This window comes from Salvelinus fontinalis, chromosome 42 (genome assembly GCF_029448725.1).
Source record: "Salvelinus fontinalis isolate EN_2023a chromosome 42, ASM2944872v1, whole genome shotgun sequence".
Classification (NCBI taxonomy): Eukaryota; Metazoa; Chordata; class Actinopteri; order Salmoniformes; family Salmonidae; genus Salvelinus; species Salvelinus fontinalis.
This window is the reverse complement of record NC_074706.1, coordinates 20,567,539-20,587,779: the sequence shown is the minus strand read 5'-3', so window position 1 is coordinate 20,587,779 and position 20,241 is coordinate 20,567,539. Positions and strand designations below refer to the sequence as shown.

Below are 20,241 nucleotides of genomic sequence, written 5' to 3'. Positions count from 1 at the left end.
CCCAGACCCTCCTCCTTCCCCAGCAGCACCTCCTATTCCTGGGAGAGGTGATACAGATTACACTGACATACACTCCCTCAGGTACGTACACACAGATGAACACACATTAAACATGGAGTGCTTACCCATCCCCACTACATTTGAGTCCTATACTGTATTTACAGAATGACTTCATTGTTGTTAAACCCATCATGGTGGACACATATGATGTTGTGGATAAATATGAGTCAGCTATGATAAGTCAAAAGTCATCAGACAAACCTGACTAAACTATTTTGACGTGTACAGTAGGTGTGTTAGTGTGGGTATATTTAGTAATTGTATATTGGTTATAAAGCTCTGTTGTGTGTATGTCGAATAGGGTGAGATCAGATGTAATGTATATTAAAGGGATTCTCAAATAACGAGAACAAAGTCAAAATGTTTATTTATTTAACATACACGTTTTAAATTCACCGTATAAAAACCACACATACATCTGCATGAACTTGATAAACTGTATTAATATACTCATTAAAAGTGTCTTGGGAAAAAAATGAAATATTGAAGGGAAGTAATGAAATAGGAATTTGTGAACATCATATAGCCTACACAGTACAAATACAATATGTAACAGACTAATTAGGCTTTTCTATGCATTATATATCACTATATCTGGATGCAATATTCTACCCAGGAATATTTAACACTGAAATCTGTTACTCTCATTATTCCAAATGCATCTGTGGATCTTTTCTGCTGACAACATTCATCTTTGTCTTTAATGCAGGGTTTGATGTCAAAGTCAGAAGCTATCAAATGGAATGGTTACTTTCTATGTTATAGAGTGGAATGGTTTTTCTGCTGCTGTATCCTCAGGTAGTTACTCTCTGAATGGCCTCTCTCCCGTGTGGACCTTCAGGTGCATCTTCAGATGGTGCTGGTGGGAGAACCGCTTCTCACACTGTTGGCAGCTGTAGGGTTTCTCCCCTGTGTGGACCCTCTGGTGCCTCTTTAGGTTGCCAGCATGGGCGAACCGCATGTGACACTGGGTACAGCTGTAGGGTTTTTCCCCTGTGTGGACCCTCTGGTGGATCTCCACCTTCTGAGGGCAGCTGAAGCCTTTGTTACAGAACATGCAGAGGAACCGCTTCTCTTTACTGCCCGTTTTTGATCCCCCTCCCCGAGCCTTGGACCTTTGGTCGTTTGAGTTCAATACCTGATCGAATAGGCCTTGTGAATCGGAAGGTGCCATCGACATCGACACTGAGTGTAAAGAGGAGTTGGTTGTGACATTTAGATTTGTCTCTAAGTTTTCCCTGTAGTCTAAGAAGTCACTGCTGTTGCCCTGCGAGTGTCCTTCTCCTAAATGAGTCTCGACTTCATTCCATGTCAGAGGAGCATCGCCCTCCACTTTCACAGTCACATCATCTAAGGCCAGACCCTCCCCTTTCTCATCCAGGCACTCTTCAGAATACACACTACTACTGTACCGGTTCCAGTCCCCTCTCATTGGATTAGTCTGTGTATCTAAGCCCACAGGCATGTCACCAGGTATCATCCCAGTCTCGGCAGTGTAAGAACAAGATGGATCATTGCCAGTCTGTAATGCGTTACCTGAGTCCTGATGGGAGAGAACTGTCCTCGGGTTACCGTAAAGTAAATACTCTGAGCTGGGAGAAGAACGACATCCCAGTCCCCCCAGCCCCAGTATCTCTGGGTCAGATCCTGTGTGTAAAATCCTTTGTGTTACAGTTAAAGTGTCTGTCTCTGACTTGAGGGCGGCGTTCTGCGTTCCACTGTCCTCTGTGACGCTGCGTCGGAGCCTGGGCGGCACTAGGGTGGCGGTGGAGTCCTCTGTGGCTATAGGGGGTACTCCAGCCGCTCCAGTCTGGATGTTTCTGCTGTGTCGTGGGTCCTCCTCTCCTTCAGACCTCTCCAGCTTGACCCCAGGACCTGCAGCCTCTGAATCTGCAGGCTGACAAGGAGGAGGTTATTACCGGTATACGAGTAGGATTAGATAACAATGTCGTAGGGAAGTCTCACAAGCTCCCCTATGGCAGATAAATGAGGATGTACATGTAAGCAAGTGAATAGCCGAGGTGAGCCCTTCTGAAATAAACGGGATACATTTGATGTACTCTAATTTTGATGTAATACTATGACACTAACCTCTATCACGATAACGTGCTGGGTTGAGGTTCCACTCCCCTCGTCAACAGTGATTGGTTGGTTATCTCTACATGTTTTGTGTCCCACTTGTTTCACAAAGCCCCTGTAGCCTCCAGTGAGATGTCCTTCACCTGAGAGAGTGATTGAGGGAAAAGAGGTAGTTAGGTTAGCCACTGTCAATGATCAACACTATAATGTACACTATTGACCATTTTGACACTGTCTAGAATTGACAAGGATGTAAGGTAACACATTGCATAACTTCTTGATATACAATTTATAGACTGATTGACTATGTTCCATGCAGCATATTGTTTTCAATAAGTAAATAATAGGAAATTCCATAAATCAATTATCTGGTTAGAACATCATATTTTGTCTTTGTGCAAAATAGCCAAGCAATTATTGCATACTATCCAACAAACTGACCAAGATCCAATTCTGGTTAACCATATGTGGTTAAGACATCTAAAATCACATCGTGGAAAAAGCGACAGGCCCTGCAGGCTCTTCGTTCTGAAAAATGTACCTCTTGCCATTCCTCTGTATCGGTCCAGGATCTTGACACTACTGGGACGACTGGCGAGGACGCGCTCTCGCGTTGTTCTATCTGTGCGCTCCCGTGCAACCTTCGGTTCCAATAGGTGTAGTTTCCTCCGCAATGCCCTGTTCTCTTTCTGGCTTTGAGTTATTTCCAAACGAAACACTGCATAGTCGTCGTCTACGAGTTTACAGATATCTGCCACGGCTGCATTCGCTAGCACTTCCATGATGGAGGCTATTTGAGTATGAAAAACCACACAGTTAGCCATGTTGGCTAATGTTCACAGCTAGCTAACTGGCGTTACCTATATAACATTTATCAACCAAGCCCTGTCTGCAACGCGAATTAAATACTACAGGGTGTAAGTATGTGCTTCTGTGCAGCTAATTAGTCATATTTTGAGTTCCAGTGTGTTAATAAACGTCCAAATAACACAAATAAAAATGCTAACGTGTAAATTGTACTTGGTCGCTGTTCACTTCCGGTTACACTGACGAGAAAGGGATCTTATTGGTTGGCGTCATAGCTCAAAGGGTTTTAAATGAAAAAAAACGAAATATTCCAAGATCCACGCCTCACGATATTGGCCGTTCGATAGCCAATGGGCTCTCAGCATCCCTTTCACCGCCGCGTTCGAGGAGAAGCAGTTTGCTTTTCGCATTGCCGTGTCCATCCAGGTATTACGATTGACTGACAGATAACAAACTAAATGCCACGCTATATGTGAACTAAGCAAGCTAGCTAACGAATTAGATATGGTTACGAGTATAATTTCTTATTTTCAGATACAAAAAAATAGAGCTAAAGTAGCATAATTGAAGTTGGTATGCTGCGTTGCACTTCATGGAATCAATAAAAAGCTGTCTACTTTGACAGACTGAGAAGTAGTCTACCACTGGAAGAAAGTGACGACAACTAACGTTACTCAGTAAGGTAGCTAGTTACGATCAGTGGTGGGGAAAAGTACCTAATTGTCATACTTGAGTAAAAGTACAGATACCTTAAGTAAAAGTGGAAGTCACCCAGTAAAATACTACTTGAGTATAAGTCTAAAAGTATTTTTTTCTAAATACACTTAACTAAGTATAACTCATTTAAAATTCCTTATATTAAGCAAAGCAGACTGCATAATTTACTTGTTTTAAAAATTTACAAATAGCCAGGGGTACACTCCAACACTTAGACATAATTTACAAATGAAGCATTTGTATTTAGTGAGTCTGCCAGATCAGAGGCAGTAGTGATGACCACGTGTTCTCTTGATATGTGCGACAATTTTGCTGTCCTGCTAAGCATTCACTATGTAAACAATACTTTTGGGTGTCAGGGAAAATGTATGGAGTAAAAACGACATTACTTTCTTTAGGAATGTAGTGAAGTAAAAGTTGTCAAAAATATAAATATTAAAGTACAGATACCCCAAAAAACGACTTAAGTAGTACTTTAAATTAAAGTATTTTTACTTAAGTACTTTACACCACTGGTTACTATAATGTATCTATCTGGCTATGATCTATTAATCTGATCCCTTCTAGAATGTCAACAAAATTACAAGATGTCTGTGCACTTGTAAGGTAATAATAGATAATTGACCTTATGGTAAATGTGAACTCTAAATTATTGTCATGTCTAGCATGGCATGTATTTAAAACGATTAAAGTTATTATATTAATGCCACTTTCACATTTATGTTTCCATCATTCTAAGATATGGCAATCAGCAGTAGAAACAATAACAATGCGGTTTCCCCGCCCCTGGTACGGCCACAAGCTGAGAGATGGGCCTGGAGAAATGTAAACACTCAAATTCATAGACAGATCTATGGATGCAAGGACCGACCATCCACAGTTTTAACCATGTTTTGAGGCGATATTTTCTTTGTTTACAAACACTGTAAACAAACATTGGAGTTAAACAAGCTTGTATTTTGGGTTCTGATGGGGTGCGACAATTGAACTAAGCTCATGAGGCATTTACAATTTATATTATTCAATAATCAATGGATACATATAGTTAATTTATAAGTCCAAAAATGGATGTAAGAACTGCTGATTGCCCCTTTAAAGTCTGCACATTGGACAAACTATCTATCAATGCCAATTGGAGACTAGCCCATTGGAAGAAGAGGTCAACCACCTCAGGTGTCAACTGCCGGTCTCTTCCACCTCAGAAAATGCAGTGCCTTGCCCACACCCAAGGCAGTAACAAGGGAGAGGGAGGCAAAATCCCCAGTCGACCAAATAACAGACCATGCCAGAGAACAAAGAAACAAAGAAAGTAGATTTATATTTGTATCTCACCTCCTTCCCTAAAAAAAGTTATATTATGCAATAAAATGTAGCCTAAGCTATGATATTGGATAGCTTATTCTTATCAACTATCTATTTTCATAGTGTGAATGATGGAAAGTTATTTTTTATTTTTTTAAATCAAATGATTAATTGGCATCAGAAAGGTGCCTGTAATGGTGTCCTGCAATAACTGTATTTATGCTCTGCAACCACATTCTCTGTGTCTACATTAATAGGTCATGGATAGGACACACTAGACAGGACCCACCAGACCTAGAGCCATCTTGGGTGGTGCTCACCCCAGGCTGGCAAACCTGGATAAGGTGTTCTTTGTCCTTGATGTGATGTTCCCCCAAGGTGACATTCTGGTGAAATCCACCCTACTGGTAATTTATAGTGTCTGCATATCATCAGTCTACCATCATTCTATCTACAGTATAACTGCACACTATCCTACAAAATAACATTTTATGGGTAGCCAGGCTGGGACTCCTTGGGGAAGCCAGTCCAACACCTTTGTCCAGGAGTGTCAAACTCAATTCCAGGAGAGACGCTTGTCTACTGGGTTATTACCTTTGAATTCATGTTTAATTGAGACCTGGAAAACCAGGTGAGAGTTCCAAACTAATAAACGGATACTCACCCCTCCAGGAATTGAGTTTGACACCCCTGCCTTAGTCCTTACATCATGAAGTCTGAGCATAGCAATACATTTGAAATGCCCAAATTCAGGATCAATTGAGCTTTCCCAAAAAAGATGGTGGCTGGGATAGGTTAATTTGGATTGCAGATTTTCTGGAGAAGAAAAACGGTTATACGGCCCATTTAAACTTTATCTTTACTTCACGACATGCCACTGGCTTTGAGTAAGGCCAGTGTGTCTATGTATGCGGATGACTCAACACTATACACGTCAACTACTACAGCAACTGAAATGACTGCAACACTTAACAAAGAGCTGCAGTTAGTTTCGGAATGGGTGGCAAGGAATAAGTTCGTCCTAAATATTTCCAAAACTAAAAGCATTGTATTTGGGACAAATCATTCACCAAACCCTAAACCTCAACTACATCTTGTAATGAATAATGTGGACATTGAGCAAGTTGTGGTGACTAAACTGCTTGGAGTAACCCTGGATTGTAAACTGTCATGGTCAAAACATATTGATACAACAGTAGCTAAGATGGGGAGAAGTCTTTCCATAATAACGCACAGCTCTGCCTTCTTAACAACACTATCAACAAGGCAGATCCTACAGGCCCTGGTTTTGTCGCACCTGGACTACTGTTCAGTCGTGTGGTCAGGTGCCAAAAAGAGGGACTTGGGAAAATTGCAGTTGGCTTAGAACAGGGCAGCACAGCTGGCCCTTAAAAGTACACGGAGAGCTAACATTAATGACATGCATGTCAATTTCTTATGGCTCAAAGTGGAAGAGAGATTGACTTCCTCATTACTTGCTTTTGTAAGAGGTGTTGACAAGCTGAATGTACCGAGCTGTCTGTTTAAAATGCTCGCAGAGCTCAGACACCCATCCATACCCCACAAGACATGCCACCAGAGGTCTCTTCACAGTCCCCAAGTCCAGAACAGACTATGGGAGGCGCACAGTACTACATAGAGCCATGACTATGTAACCGATGTGAAATGGCTAGCTAGTTAGCGGTGGTGCGCGCTAGCAGCCTTTCAGTCGGTGACGTCACTTGCTCTGAGACCTTGAAGTAGTGGTTCCCCTTGCTCTGCAAGGGCCGCGGCTTTTGTGGAGCGATGGGTAACGATGCTTCTTGGGTGACTGTTGTTGATATGTGCAGAGGGTCCCTGGTTCGCGCCCGAGTCGGGGCGAGGGGACGGACTACAGTTATACTGTTACAACAATGCAAATGAATTACTTAAAAATCATACAATGTGATTTTCTGAATTTTTGTTTTAGATTCCGTCTCTCACAGTTGAAGTGTACCTATGATAAAAATTACAGACCTCTACATGCTTTGTAAGTAGGAAAACCTGCAAAATCGGCAGTGTATCAAATACTTGTTCTCCCCACTGTATATGTCAACTTAAGAATAGTTCCCAGATATCCCCTGCGTACATCTCGAGTCACACTGCTACAATTTCTCCCGGTTGTGGACACTCCTATGTCTGATAAGGTTAGTCAGGAAGGAGAAGCTCTTGTAACATAGTTTGCACTTGAAGGGCTTGTCCTTGGTGTGAACGGTCTGGTGCTCCCTCAAATAGTCTGCCCTAGCGAAGCGCTTCCCACATGTGGGGCAGGCGTATGGCTTGTCGGCGTCTGTCCTAATACACGGCCTCCCACGTTGTGACCCAATGACACCAGATGAGGCAGAAGCAGGAGTCACCCCCCTCAGGTGGTTAGTCTTTAAGCTCCCTCCTTGACCTCTAGCCATTGTTTGGGTGTTGTTGGGATTGTGTGCTGTGTTATAGGATAGGTACCTCTTGTGGTGAACGCTCATCCTGATCCTGTCTGTATTGGTGGGGTAACCATGAGGTAACTGAGGAAGGCTAGACCCAGGTCCAGGCCCTCTATGAACCCATTCACCAGGCATTAGACAAGATCCTGAAGGAGAAGACAGACTTCCTGTTCGACTCTCACCGGGGGTGTCTCCCACTACTCTCTGTGAAGACTGAAGCCCAGGGTGACCTGCTCTGTTCATCATGGATACTGTGGTGTTTGTATCATAAGAACAGGAGGGTCTATCTCTATCAGCCGCAGGCCCTGCTTCATCCCTGCACTGAGACTGTAAAGAGAAGGGTCTGGGCTGCAGACTGGATCCATGACTGGAGCCTCTGTCTATCTGATGACCACCAGGACTGAGGTTGTTTAGTCCACCTGTCCACTGGTTGTGTTCTGTGTGGTGGTTGTGGTGGAGTCTCTGTCCCTCATGGTTCGGTTCTGTTTCTGACTCGGAAAGGAAAAGTGACGGTTCCTGATCCAGGGTCCTGATCCGGAGCCAAGGTTTGTGACCAGCCGCCTCAGAGGTCCAGTCTCGCCTGCCAGCAACACCGGATATCAGCAGGTCCTCATGGACTGCAGACTGTAAACAGAAATTGTACAGAAGAGAATAAAGGTTTATATAAGAAACTCTGCTGTACACACAAAACATTACATGATATTATACTCTTAACTACTGTTCAAAAGTTTGGGGTCACTTAGAAATGTCCTTGTTTTTGAAAGAAAATCACATTTTTTGTCCATTAAAATAAATCAAATTGATCAGAAATTACAGTGTAGACATTGTTAATGTTGTAAATGACTATTGTAGCTGGAAACGGCAGATTTTTTTATGGAATATCTACATAGGCGTACAGAGGCCCATTATCAGCAACCATCACGCCTGTGTTCCAATGGCACGTTGTGTTAGCTAATCCAAGTTTATAATTTTAAAAGGCTAATTGATCATTAGAAAACACTTTTGCAAGTATGTTAACTTCTTTGGGGTAGGGGGCAGTATTTTAACGTCCGGATGAAAAGCGTGCCCAGAGTAAACTGCCTGCTACTCAGGCCCAGATGCTAGGATATGCATATTATTAGTAGATTTGGATAGAAAACACTCTGCAGTTTCTAAAACTGTTTGAATGATGTCTGTGAGTATAACATAACTCATATGGTAGGCAAAAACCTGAGAAAATATCCAACCAGGAAGTGGGAAATCTGAGGTTTTTAGTTTTTCAACCCTTTGCTTATCCAAGATACAGTGGAAATGGGGTCATGTTGCACTTCCTAAGGCTTCCACTAGATGTCAACAGTCTTTAGAACCATGTATGATGCTTCTACTGTGAAGCGGGGGAGAATGAGAGGGGATTGAATAAGGTCTGCCATGAGTTGAGTTCCAATGCATTTCTGAAGACAAAGGAATTCTCCGGTTGGAACGTTATTGAAGATGTATGTTAAAAACATCCTAAATATTGATTCTATACTTCGTTTGACATGTTTCTACGGACTGTAATATGACTTTTCGTCTGAACTTTTGCCTGGACCTGCCCGCGCGTTGTGAGTTTAGATTGTGTACTGAACGCGCAAACAACAAAGAGGAATTTGGACATAAATGATGGACATTATCGAACAAAACAAACATGTATTGTGGAACTGGGATTCCTGGGAGTGCATTCTGATGAAGATCATCAAAGTGAATATTTATAAATGCTATTTCTGACTTCTGTTGACTCCAACATGGCGGATAGCTCTTTGGTTGATTTGTCATCTGAGCGCCGTACTCAGATTATTGCATGGTTTGCTTTTTCCGTAAAGTTTTTTGGAAATCTGACACAGCGGTTGCATTAAGGAGAAGTGGAACTAAAATTCCATGTATAACACTTGTATTTATCAACATTTATGATGACTATTTCTGTAAATTGATGTGGCTCTCTGCAAAATCACCGGATGTTTTGGAACTACTGAACATAACGCGCCAATGTAAACTCAGATTTTTGGATATAAATATTAACTTTACCGAACAAAACATACATGTATTGTGTAACATGAAGTCCTATGAGTGTCATCTGATGAAGATCATCAAAGGTTAGTAATTAATTTTATCTATATTTCTGCTTTTTGTGACTCCTCTCTGTGGCTGGGAAAATGGCTGTGTTTTTCTGTGACTTTGCTCTGACCTAACATAATCGTTTGGTTTGCTTTCATCGTAAAGTCTTTTTGAAATCGGACACTGTGGCTGGATTTACAACAAGTGTATCTTTAAAATGGTGTAAAATACATGTATGTTTGAGGAATTTTAATTATGGGATTTCTGTTGTTTTGGCGCCCTGCAGTTTCACTGGCTGTTGACGAGGTGAGACGCTACCGTCCCACATACCCTAGAGAGGTTTAAACACAGCTGAAAACTGTTGTCCTGATTAAAGAAGCAATATAACGGGCCTTCTTTAGGCTAGTTGAGTATCTGGAGCATCAGCATTTATAGGTTTGATTACAGGCTCAAAGTGGCCAGAAACAAAGAACTTTCTTCCAAAACTCGTCAGTCTATTCTTGTTCTAAGAAATGAAGTCTATTCCATGCGAGAAATTGCCAAGAAACTGAAGATCTCGTACAACGCTGTGTACTAGTCCCTTCACAGAACAGCACAAACTGTCTCTAACCAGAATAGAACGAGTGGGAGGCCCCGGTGCACAACTGAACAAGTGGACAAGTACATTAGTGAAAAGGGAGGGGCATGTAAGAAAGAGCGGGAGAAAAGACAAAGAACTATGCTCATGGAAATGCTAATACTTTCAACATGAAAGGCCGCTGACTCTATTCCAACTAAACTACTGAAAGAGCTGCTTCCTGTGCCTGGCCCTCCTATGTTGAACATAATAAACACCTCCCTATCCACCGGATGTGTACCAAACTCACTAAAAGTGGCAGTAATAAAGCCTCTCTTCAAAAAGCCAAACCTTGACCCAGAAAATATTTTTAAAACTAATCGGCCTATATCGAATCTCCAATTGCTCTAAAAAAAAAATGAAAAAGCTGTTGCGCAGCAATTCACTGCCTTCCTGAAGACAAACAATGTATACGAAATGTCTGGCTTTAGACCCCATCATAGCACTGAGACTGCACCCGTGACGGTGGTAAATTACCTTTTAATGGCGTCAGACCAAGGCTCTGCATCTGTCCTCGTGCTCCTAGACCTTAGTGCTGCTTTTGATTCCATCGATCACCACATTCTTTTGGAGAGATTGGAAACCCAAATTGGTCTACACGGACAAGTTCTGGCTGGGTTTAGAGCTTATCTGTTGGAAAGATATCAGTTTGTCTCTGTGGATGGTTTGTCCTCTGACAAATCAACTGTAAATGTCGGTGTTCCTCAAGGTTATGTATTAGGACCACTATTGTTTTCACTATATATTTTACCTCTTGGTGATGTCATTCGGAAACATAATGTTAACTTTCACTGCTATGTGGACGATACACAGCTGTACATTTCAATGAAACATGGTGAAGGCCCAAAATTGCCCACCCTGGAAGCCTGTGTTTCATACATAAGGAAGTGCATGGCGGCACATTTTTTACTTTTAAACTCGTACAAAATAGAGATGCAAGTTCTAGGTCCCAAGAAACTAAGATCTTCTGTTGGATCTGACAATTAACCTTGATGGTTGTACAGTTGTCTCAAATAAAACTGTGAAGGACCTCGGCGTTACTCTGGACCATGATCTCTCTTTTGACAAACATATCAAGACTGTTTTAAGGACAGCTTTTTTTCCATCTACATAACATTGCAAAAATCTGAAACTTTCTGTCCAAAAATTATGCAGAAAAATTAATACATGCTTTTGTCACTTCTAGGTTAGACTACTGCAATGCTCTACTTTCCGGCTACCCGGATAAAGCACAACATAAACTTCAGTTAGTGCTAAACACAGCTGCTAGAATCTTGACTAGAACCAAAAAATGTGATCATATTACTCCAGTGCAAGCCTCTCTACACTGGCTTCCTGATAAGACTAGGGCTGATTTCAAGGTTTTACTGCTAACCTACAAAGCATTACATGGGCTTACTCCTACCTATCTTTCCGATTTGGTCCTGCAGTACATACCTACACATACGCTATGCTCACAAGATGCAGGCCTCCTTATTGTCCCTAGATTTCTAAGCAAACAGCTGGAGGCAGGGCTTTCTCCTATAGAGAGCTCCATTTTTATGGAATGGTCTGCCTATCCATGTGAGAGACGCAGACTCCGTCTCGACCTTTAAGTCTTTATTGAATACTTATCTCTTCAGTAGGTCCTATGATTGAGTGTAGTCTGGCCCAGGGGTGTGAAGGTGAATGGAAAGGCACTGGAGACACAAACCACCCTTGCTGTCTCTGCCTGGCCGGTTCCCCTCTCTCCACTGGGATTCTCTGCCTCTAACCCTATTACGGGGGCTGAGTCACTGGCTTACTGGTGCTCTTCCATGCCGTTCTTAGGAGGGATGCGTCACTTGAGTGAGTTGAGTCACTGATGTTATCTTCCTGTGCGCCCCCTCTGGTTTGTGCTCTGGGGGAGATCTTCGTGGGTTATACTCGGCCTTGTCTCAGGATGGTAAGTTGGTGGTTTGAAGATATCCCTCTAGTGGTGTGGGGGCTGTGCTGTGGCAAAGTGGATGGGGTTATATCCTGCCTGTTTGGCCCTGTCCGGGGATATCGTCGGACGGGGCCACAGTGTCTCCCGGCTCTTCCTGTCTCAGCCTCCAGTATTTATGCTGCAGTAGTTTATGTGTCGGGGTGCTAGGATCAGTCTGTTATATCTGGAGTATTTCTCCTGTCTTATCCGGTGTCCTGTGTGAATTTAAGTATGCTCCCTCTAACTCTCTCTCTCTCTCTCTTTTCTCTCTTCTCTCGGAGGACCTAAGCCCTAGAACCATGCCTCAGGACTACCTGGCCTGATGACTCCTTGCTGTTCCCAGTCCACCTGCTGCTGCTCCAGTTTCAACTGTTCTGCTTGCGGCTATGGAACCCTGACCTGCTCACCGGACGTGCTACCTTGTCCCGGACCTGCTGTTTCGACTCTCTCTCTCTACCGCACCTGCTGTCTCTAACTCTGAATGCTAGGCTATGAAAAGCCAAATGACATTTACTCCTGAGGTGCTGACCTGTTCGCACCCTCTACAACGACTGTGATTATTATTATTTGACCCTGCTGGTCATCTATGAACATTTTGGCCATGTACTGTTATAATCTCTACCCGGCACAGCCAGAAGAGGACTGGCTACCCCTCAGAGCATTGCTCCTCTCTAGGTTTCTCCCTAGGTTCCTGCCTTTCTAGGGAGTTTTTCCTAGCCACCGTGCTTCTACATCTGCATTGCTTGCTGTTTGGGGTTTTAGGCTGGGTTTCTGTATAGCACTTGTATAGCACTACATTGGCTGATGTAAAAAGGGCTTTATAAATACATTTGATTGATTGATTAATTCGAAAATAATTGCAATGTACATATTTACGATTGTATGGCGCTGTTGTCTCCCTGTTGAAACCGCCGGTCCATTTTCTGGAGAGTCAGTCGACAAAGTCTCTGGTTGTGTAAGTCTCTGGTTGTCCACCAGAGGTCACCATGTCCTTTGTAGTCATAGCTTGTTCCCTTTGTTCTTGAAGTGTCTGTTATAATGGATACGTCAGACATACCAATGGTCGTTCAATAGGGAAATGTTCTCCTCTCGTCTTCGGTCAAGTTTCTATTTTACATATACAGCTGCAGACTGTGAATGTGTAGTCTTTAGTTTTGTAGATTTCTTAACCATTTGTAACGTATTAGGCTGGAACTGCACATAACTGGTCTATAGAGTGGTAGCCATTTCAAAGTGGAGACTCCCGTCCTTAAGTTTTCTTGACTAATGTACATTTTGTCACGAGTCCTATTTAAGCACTCGAGGAAAAAGGGGCATTCCCTCCTTTTGTTGTAATGTCTGTGCTCACGTGGGCGTGGCTACTGACTTGGTTAAGACTTCATACGAAAAACAATTCTCTCATTTAGAAGGCGAACATCACATCTTCTCACAAATAGTTTCATATTTAATCATATCAGTTCCCCAACATTTGGATGTGAATATGATCACTGGGAAATATACACATTCCGATATACAGTTATGCTGTTCTACTGTCCTTAGTTACATCACCAATTAGTAATGAATTCGACAAGATTAGTCTTTAAGTACACACGGTCCATTCCAACAGTTTTGGATTATAGAAATATTGTTTCATTATTCAACCTTTTGATGTTACCGTTTTGGCGGGAGAAATCTCCTTGTAACAAAGAGGTTTCTTTCCCCTCAATCCTGCCAAACCCAACAGCAGAGTTTCTACACGGTATTTACGGCCGGTCATAAAACTGGTGGGGGAGAGGGGGGGGGGGGGGGGGGGGTCTGGCCCTATGATCCTCACCCAACAGGGCAAGTCATGACACATGGTTATCAAAATGTCACGCCAGAGTAAGCCTCCACAAAGCACAGACCTTATCTTAAGTGTTTTTAAAATCCCCTATGGGAAAAATGAATGGTGGAAAAAAGATTGTAACCATTTTCCTGTTTGACCACTAGGTTCTATGGGTATTATGACAACTCCACTGTGGGGCTCTATATATCCAAAACCAACAGAATGAACAACAAACTAACTAGTACTACATTACATGGGCCGTGTGCATTTTATATTGGTGTATCCTGAGGTAACTCCTCTCTGAGAACCTCTTCCCGCAGTGCATACAGGCAAACGGCCTCTCTCCAGTGTGGACCTTCAGGTGCATCTTCAAAAGGTGCTGGTTGGAGAACCTCTTCTCACACTGGGGGCAGCTGTAAGATTTCTCCCATGTGGACCCTCTGGTGCATCTTCAGGTTGGACGAGTCAGAGAAACTGTCCAGAAACAGATGGCAGCAGAATAATTTGTCTTCCGTGTGCATCCTCGGATGGGTCTCCACCTGTTTAGGAAAACTGAAATCTTTCTCACAGAACGAACATGGGAAGTGCTTCTCTTTTATTCTGCCACCTTTACTGATTCAGTTTCTCCTACTGTCATTTGTCAATGAGCTTGTGTAGTCGTTTAGTGTTGAGGAACTGGCATTGTCTGAGGTCTGGTTTAACATAGGGAGAGTGTGAGGAAAATGAAGGCCAGGGAGTGTCTGTGTTATCGCAGGGTCCATATTCCAGTTGATACATCTTATGTATCTGAAGGCTGTATCTTATGCAGGCTGAAGGAATTTTTTTGCAATCATTACTTGTGACCCCACCCCAAATATAATGACACAACCTTAAAATCGGTATATTTCGATTTTTACATGAACAAATAATGTCAAAAGCATTACATTTTCATCTCTTATCAAAATTAAAACAAACGAAAAAATAAATTTACTCGTTAAAATTACCTTTCTCAAAAATGTTTGTATATTGTCCCATACAATAAACCGTACTGTTCATTTAAAAAAAAAACATATACAGAAAATGCATTTAAAAACAAATATTGGCAACCCCACTTCAGTTGTGACCCCAACTTTGAATACCACTGTGTTAGGGGGTTAACCTGAGGCACCATCAGTCTCTCTGAATCACAACTAGGACGGAGTCTGTGTCCATTCTCTCTAGCCACATACAGACACATCCCCGTCCCCTCAGACCAAATCTACGCCTCCCCCTGGTCTCAGCCAGTCTGTTGTCATGAAGACTAATATTAGGGATGGGCACGTTATTAAAATATTTGAATATCAACAGACATTAATATTCGATTACATGGGAAAGTATTCATTTCTGAGAGAGAAAAAATCTATGTCTATTTTAACAATGAAAAGGCTTTGTCTATAAATAAATAAAATGATCTATGTGACGTTGCTACATAGCCTACAAGGATGGACCATTATATTAAAAAAACAAAAAACAGGTGTAGCTTGTTGTTATTGTAATCAATCAAAGCGGCTCTACATTGAGAGGGAGATTTCTAATCGATGCAAAATTGAATAAAATTACAGAATTAAGTTGGCTAAATGAGGAGTAGGCTTCACTGATCATCCAACAGGTAGGCTGTTTCATATGAATAGAGTTGTAGACATGTTGGATGTCATAAGGTGAATGCACCAATTTGTAAGTCGCTCTGGATAAGAGCGTCTGCTAAATGACTTAAATGTAAATGTAAATGTACAGGGAGCATAGCAAAATAGCTTCAATTGGCCTTGCTACTTAGCTGACTGCTGTAGTTAGCTAGCTTTTTTACAAACAATTTGATGGAGTCAAGATAGGCACTACCAGATGATATGATAGATAACCTATGGCAGCAACAAGTTTGTCTAACCAGCCTTAGTCAGGTTTGGCTACTTTCTCTCTCTCTCCCTCCGTGCCAGACAAATGCCCATCCCTAACTAAGATCGGATGTTGTTTTGTGTTTGACTGTCTGTTTCTGGTTGTGGTTAACAGTTTTGTTCCCCAGCCCAGAGTTGAGGATGCTGTCCCATCCACTGACCTCCACTATGTTGCCTCTGGTCCTGGCCTGCTCTGTGATGTTGTCCCCCGGGTCCCTGGCTGCACCGGCCTGGTTCTGGGAATCTAAGATGGCTGCCCAGTCTTCTCTGTTAGCCTCCAGCCAACCACCTGCAGGCAAAATAGACTTTACAAACATGGCAGAGAACTCTAATCATACGTTATAATGTGTGTTTTTGTATGTAAAGATAGGTTGTATTGATTTCATTTTATAAATGAAGAAAAAATAAAAGCCAGGTGCATCACTATTCCCATTGAAGATCTGTTACTGTATGTAGGCTATATGTACAGTACATTTGGAAAGTATTCAGACCCCTTCACTTTTTCCACATTTTGTTACGTTACAGCCTTATTCTAAAATGTATTAAATAAATGTTTCCCTCATCAATCTACACACAATACCCCATAATGACAAAGCAAAAACAGGTTTTTGTAAATTATTGATAATGTATAAAAATTAAAAAAAACAGAAATACCTTATTTACATAAGTATTCAGACCCTTTGCTATGAGACTCAAAATTGAGCTCAGATGCATCCTGTTTCCATTGATCATCCTGAGATGTTTCTACACCTTGATTGGAGTCCACCTGTGGTAAATTCAGTTGATTGGACATGATTTGGAAAGGCACACACCTGTCTATATAAGGTCCCACAGTTGACAGTACATGTCAGAGCAAAAATCAAGCCATGAGGCCGAAGGAATTGTCCGTAGAGCTCCGAGACAGGATTGTGTCGAGGCACAGATCTGGGGAAGGGTACAAAAAAATGTATGCAGAATTGAAGGTCTCCAAGGACACAGTGGCCTCCATCATTCTTAAATGGAAGAAGTTTGGAACCACCAAGACTCTTCCTAGAGCTGGCTGCCCAGCCAAACAGAGCAATCGGGGAAGAAGGACCTTGGTCAGGGAGGTAACAAAGAACCCGATGGTCACTCTGACAGAGCTCTAGAGTTCTTCTGTGGAGATGGGAGAACCGTCCAGAAGGACAACCATCTCTGCAGCACTCCTCCAATCAGGCCTTTATGGTAGAGTGGCCAGACGGAAGCCACTCCTCAGTAAAAGGCACATGACAGCCCGTTTGGAGTTTGCCAAAATGCACCTACATGACTGTGACCATGAGAAACAAGATTCTCTGGTTTGATGAAACCAAGATTGAACTATTTGGCCTGAATGCCAAGTGTCACGTCTTGAGGAAACTAGGCACCGCTCATCACCTGGCCAATACCATACCTACGGTGAAGCATGGTGGTGGCAGCATCATGCTGAGGGGATGTTTTTCAGTGGCATGGACTGGGAGACTAGTCAGGATCGAGGGAAAGATGAACGGAGAAAAGTACAGAGAGATCCTTGATGAAAACCTGCTCCAAAGCGCGCAGGACCTCAGACTGGGGCGAATGTTCACCTTCAAACAGGACAACAACCCTAAGCACACAGCCAAGACAAAGCAAGAGTGGCTTCGGGAAAAGTCTCTCAATGTCCTTGAATGGCCCAACCAGAGCCGGGACTTGAACCCAATCTAACATCTCTAGAGAGACCTGAAAATAGCTGTGCAGTGAGGCTCCACATCCAACCTGACAGAGCTTAAGAGGATCTGCAGAGAATAATGGAAGAAACTACCCAAATACAGGTGTGCCAAGCTTTTAGTGTCATACCCAAGAAGACTGTAATCGCTGCCAAAGGTGCTTCAACAAAGTACAGAGTAAAGGGTCTGAATACTTACGTAAATGTGAGATATATTTTTATATTTTTTTTATACATTTGCAAACATTTCTAAACGTGTTTTTGCTTTGTCATTATGGGGTATTGTGTATGGATTGGATTGATGAGGGGAAAAAATGTAATCAATTTTAATATAAGGCTGTAACGTAACAAAATGTGGAAAACATGAAGGGGTCTGAGTACTTTCTGAATGCACTGTTTGTCAACCTTACCTTGCTCCCCCATCTTAAGTCCACTCAGCAGGTCAATGCTCTCTGGTCCGTCTTCTATTGTCTCCTCTTTGACTAGTAGCAGATCAGGCTTCCCATCCTCCATGTCTACTGACTGTAAGAGATACAGAGTGAGAGGATGTTGGATTAAGAAATCTGATATGAGCACCCTGCTATGGAGCATCTTCTGATTGGGCAATGAGGGATTTCAATGAGTACTATGCAAACATGTTAATTGATTTGATACTATGCAAACGTGTTAGTAGATTTGATTACTTGACACTCTTTAATGGTTTGATCATTTAAAGGCATGGTCCCACACTTGAAGGTCAACTCCTTAGCTTAGAACCAAGTTCTCTGTTTTTAAACGGCCTATGTGGCATCGATATGACAGTCATTCTAGTGTCAAAATTGCCTACAAAGTGTAAATATGATACTTTTGGTCATAAAGTCAGTCTCATCCAAAACTGAGTTTTGTTAGTGAGTTCGTCACGACGGTTTGGATTACTTACTTGCCCACTTTTGCCAATGATGCCCAATTGCCCAGAGACAACACGCCCCCCAGCTGTGGTCCAGCTGCCATGTGGACATTTGTTGTCAAGTCTGCATATGGGTCCAAAGCACGGCAAATAGGAGTGAAAATGGCCTAACATAAAGATGATGCAAACTTCCAATGCATTTCAACAATATGGCCAGGAATGAATTACATCCGACACAGTCAATTCTGCTGCATGTCAACCGTCAAACAACTGATTTTGGTGAGTAATTAGCTAAGTAGATAACAGGTACTAGGTAGTAGCTACTTGGTTATACAACATTATTTGATAATGCAAGCGAGCCAGGCTAGCTATGATACCACAGATAAAAGTGGAATGATACCGTAGCTAGCTAAAATCGACTAGGGACATCAAACGTTCAGACTGCTGCACAGACACTTTGGAGGCTCTAGTCTAGAGCAGCTGGTTAAATTGTATTTAGGAGCATTTTTCAAAATAAAATGTATTTGCCACATGCACCGAATACAACAGGTGTAGATCATACCGTGAAATGCTTACATACAAGCCCTTAACCAACCATGCAGTTAAGAAAAATAACAGTTAATTAAATAACAATAATGAGGCTATATACAGGGGGTACCAAACTCTCTAAATGGTTAAATGAGTGAAAAATAGATGTCAATGTTGCAATAGTTTCTGAGTGGGCAACATATACCATCATTTTAAATTGACATCTTTAATTATTTTTTGCCATATTAAATTACTGTATATTGCGCTAATTTCCCTAAATGTGGACAGTTTGTGTTACTACTTTACACAAGCTTGCATTTTGACCCCATAAAATGTTGTGGAATTACACGTCCTTTTTACCTCAGATTGGTGATGTTAGTATAAAAGTTTAGTCATCAAGATGACATAAGATTGATTGCTCAAAACAGATCAATATGTTTGGTTTTGTACAATTGATTTTGTCACACGCACTGGGATGCACAGAACTTAGAATGCAGAGTTAATTAAATGACCGGGAAATGGCAGGAAAAATTCAGAGCGGTCTCTCTATAAAAGTCGCTGGCCACACACCAGTACATGGATTAGACCAGGGGTGTCAAACATACGGCCCGCGGGCCGGAACCGGCCCCCAAGGAGGTTCGATCAGGCCCGCAGGATAATTTGAAAGTGGAAAAAATGCATAAAAGACATGGAATTAATATTTTTAATTCGCTGCAATTCATGGATTATCCGCTAAGGGGCGCACTCTTTCCATCAGAGTAGAAGACAAGCCGCATCACTGAGACAGACTGAAAACAGCAGACGGTATCAATGCGCCATCTGCTGCTTGTTACGACGTTGTTAATACCTTGGTCTCTACCTCTCCGCTACACCCTCATTAGCCAAAATGTCGTTATCCAAACGGAGAAAAGTAGATAAGGAGTGTAGAATTTTCAAAGAAAAATGGACCACGTCCTATTTATTTACAGAGATGCACGGAAAACCTTCGTGCTTGGTGTGTTTGCAACAAGTTTCGGTATTGAAGGAATATAATATTCGACGCCACTACGAGACTCATCACAGCGAAAAATATGACGGCTTGCAAGGACAACTGAGAAGAGATAAGATTAACGAATTGCTGGCGGGTCTGAGGAAACAGCAGTCAACTTTCATCCAGAGCCGAGAAGTCAGTGAAGCAGCGGTAAAAGCCAGCTACCTAATTGCTAGCGAAATAGCATTAGCATCGAAGCCGTATTCCGACGGTGACTTTGTTAAACGATGCATGATGAAGGCGGCTGAACTTGTATGTCCCGAGAAGCGACAAGATTTTGCCAATATTAGCCTGACAAGGAATTATATAGCAGAGAGGATTTCGGAACTATCGGCAGATTTAGA

At 42.2% G+C, this 20,241-nt stretch overlaps 2 protein-coding genes across 2 annotated transcripts in view; both read right to left on the bottom strand.

Moving 5' to 3' along the window:
• Positions 1-410: 410 nt before the first annotated feature.
• Positions 411-4,036, bottom strand: LOC129840993 (zinc finger protein 7-like). The gene is made up of 3 exons (XM_055909077.1): positions 2,681-4,036; positions 2,152-2,282; positions 411-1,957 (listed from the first exon to the last, which is right to left on the bottom strand). Exons 1-3 carry the CDS (start codon positions 2,961-2,963, stop codon positions 863-865), a joined length of 1,509 nt encoding a protein of 502 aa, XP_055765052.1. The 5' UTR covers positions 2,964-4,036; the 3' UTR covers positions 411-862.
• A 1,774-nt stretch (positions 4,037-5,810) lies between these two features.
• Positions 5,811-20,241, bottom strand: part of LOC129840984 (uncharacterized) — a 50,659-nt gene continuing 36,228 nt past the window's right edge. Inside the window, exons 5-7 of the mRNA XM_055909062.1 lie at positions 17,864-17,975; positions 15,916-16,043; positions 5,811-8,036 (exon numbers count right to left, since the gene is read on the bottom strand). Coding sequence (XP_055765037.1) covers positions 7,089-8,036; positions 15,916-16,043; positions 17,864-17,975 — 1,188 coding nt within the window. The 3' untranslated portion in view covers positions 5,811-7,088. The remainder of the gene's footprint in view (positions 8,037-15,915; positions 16,044-17,863; positions 17,976-20,241) is intronic.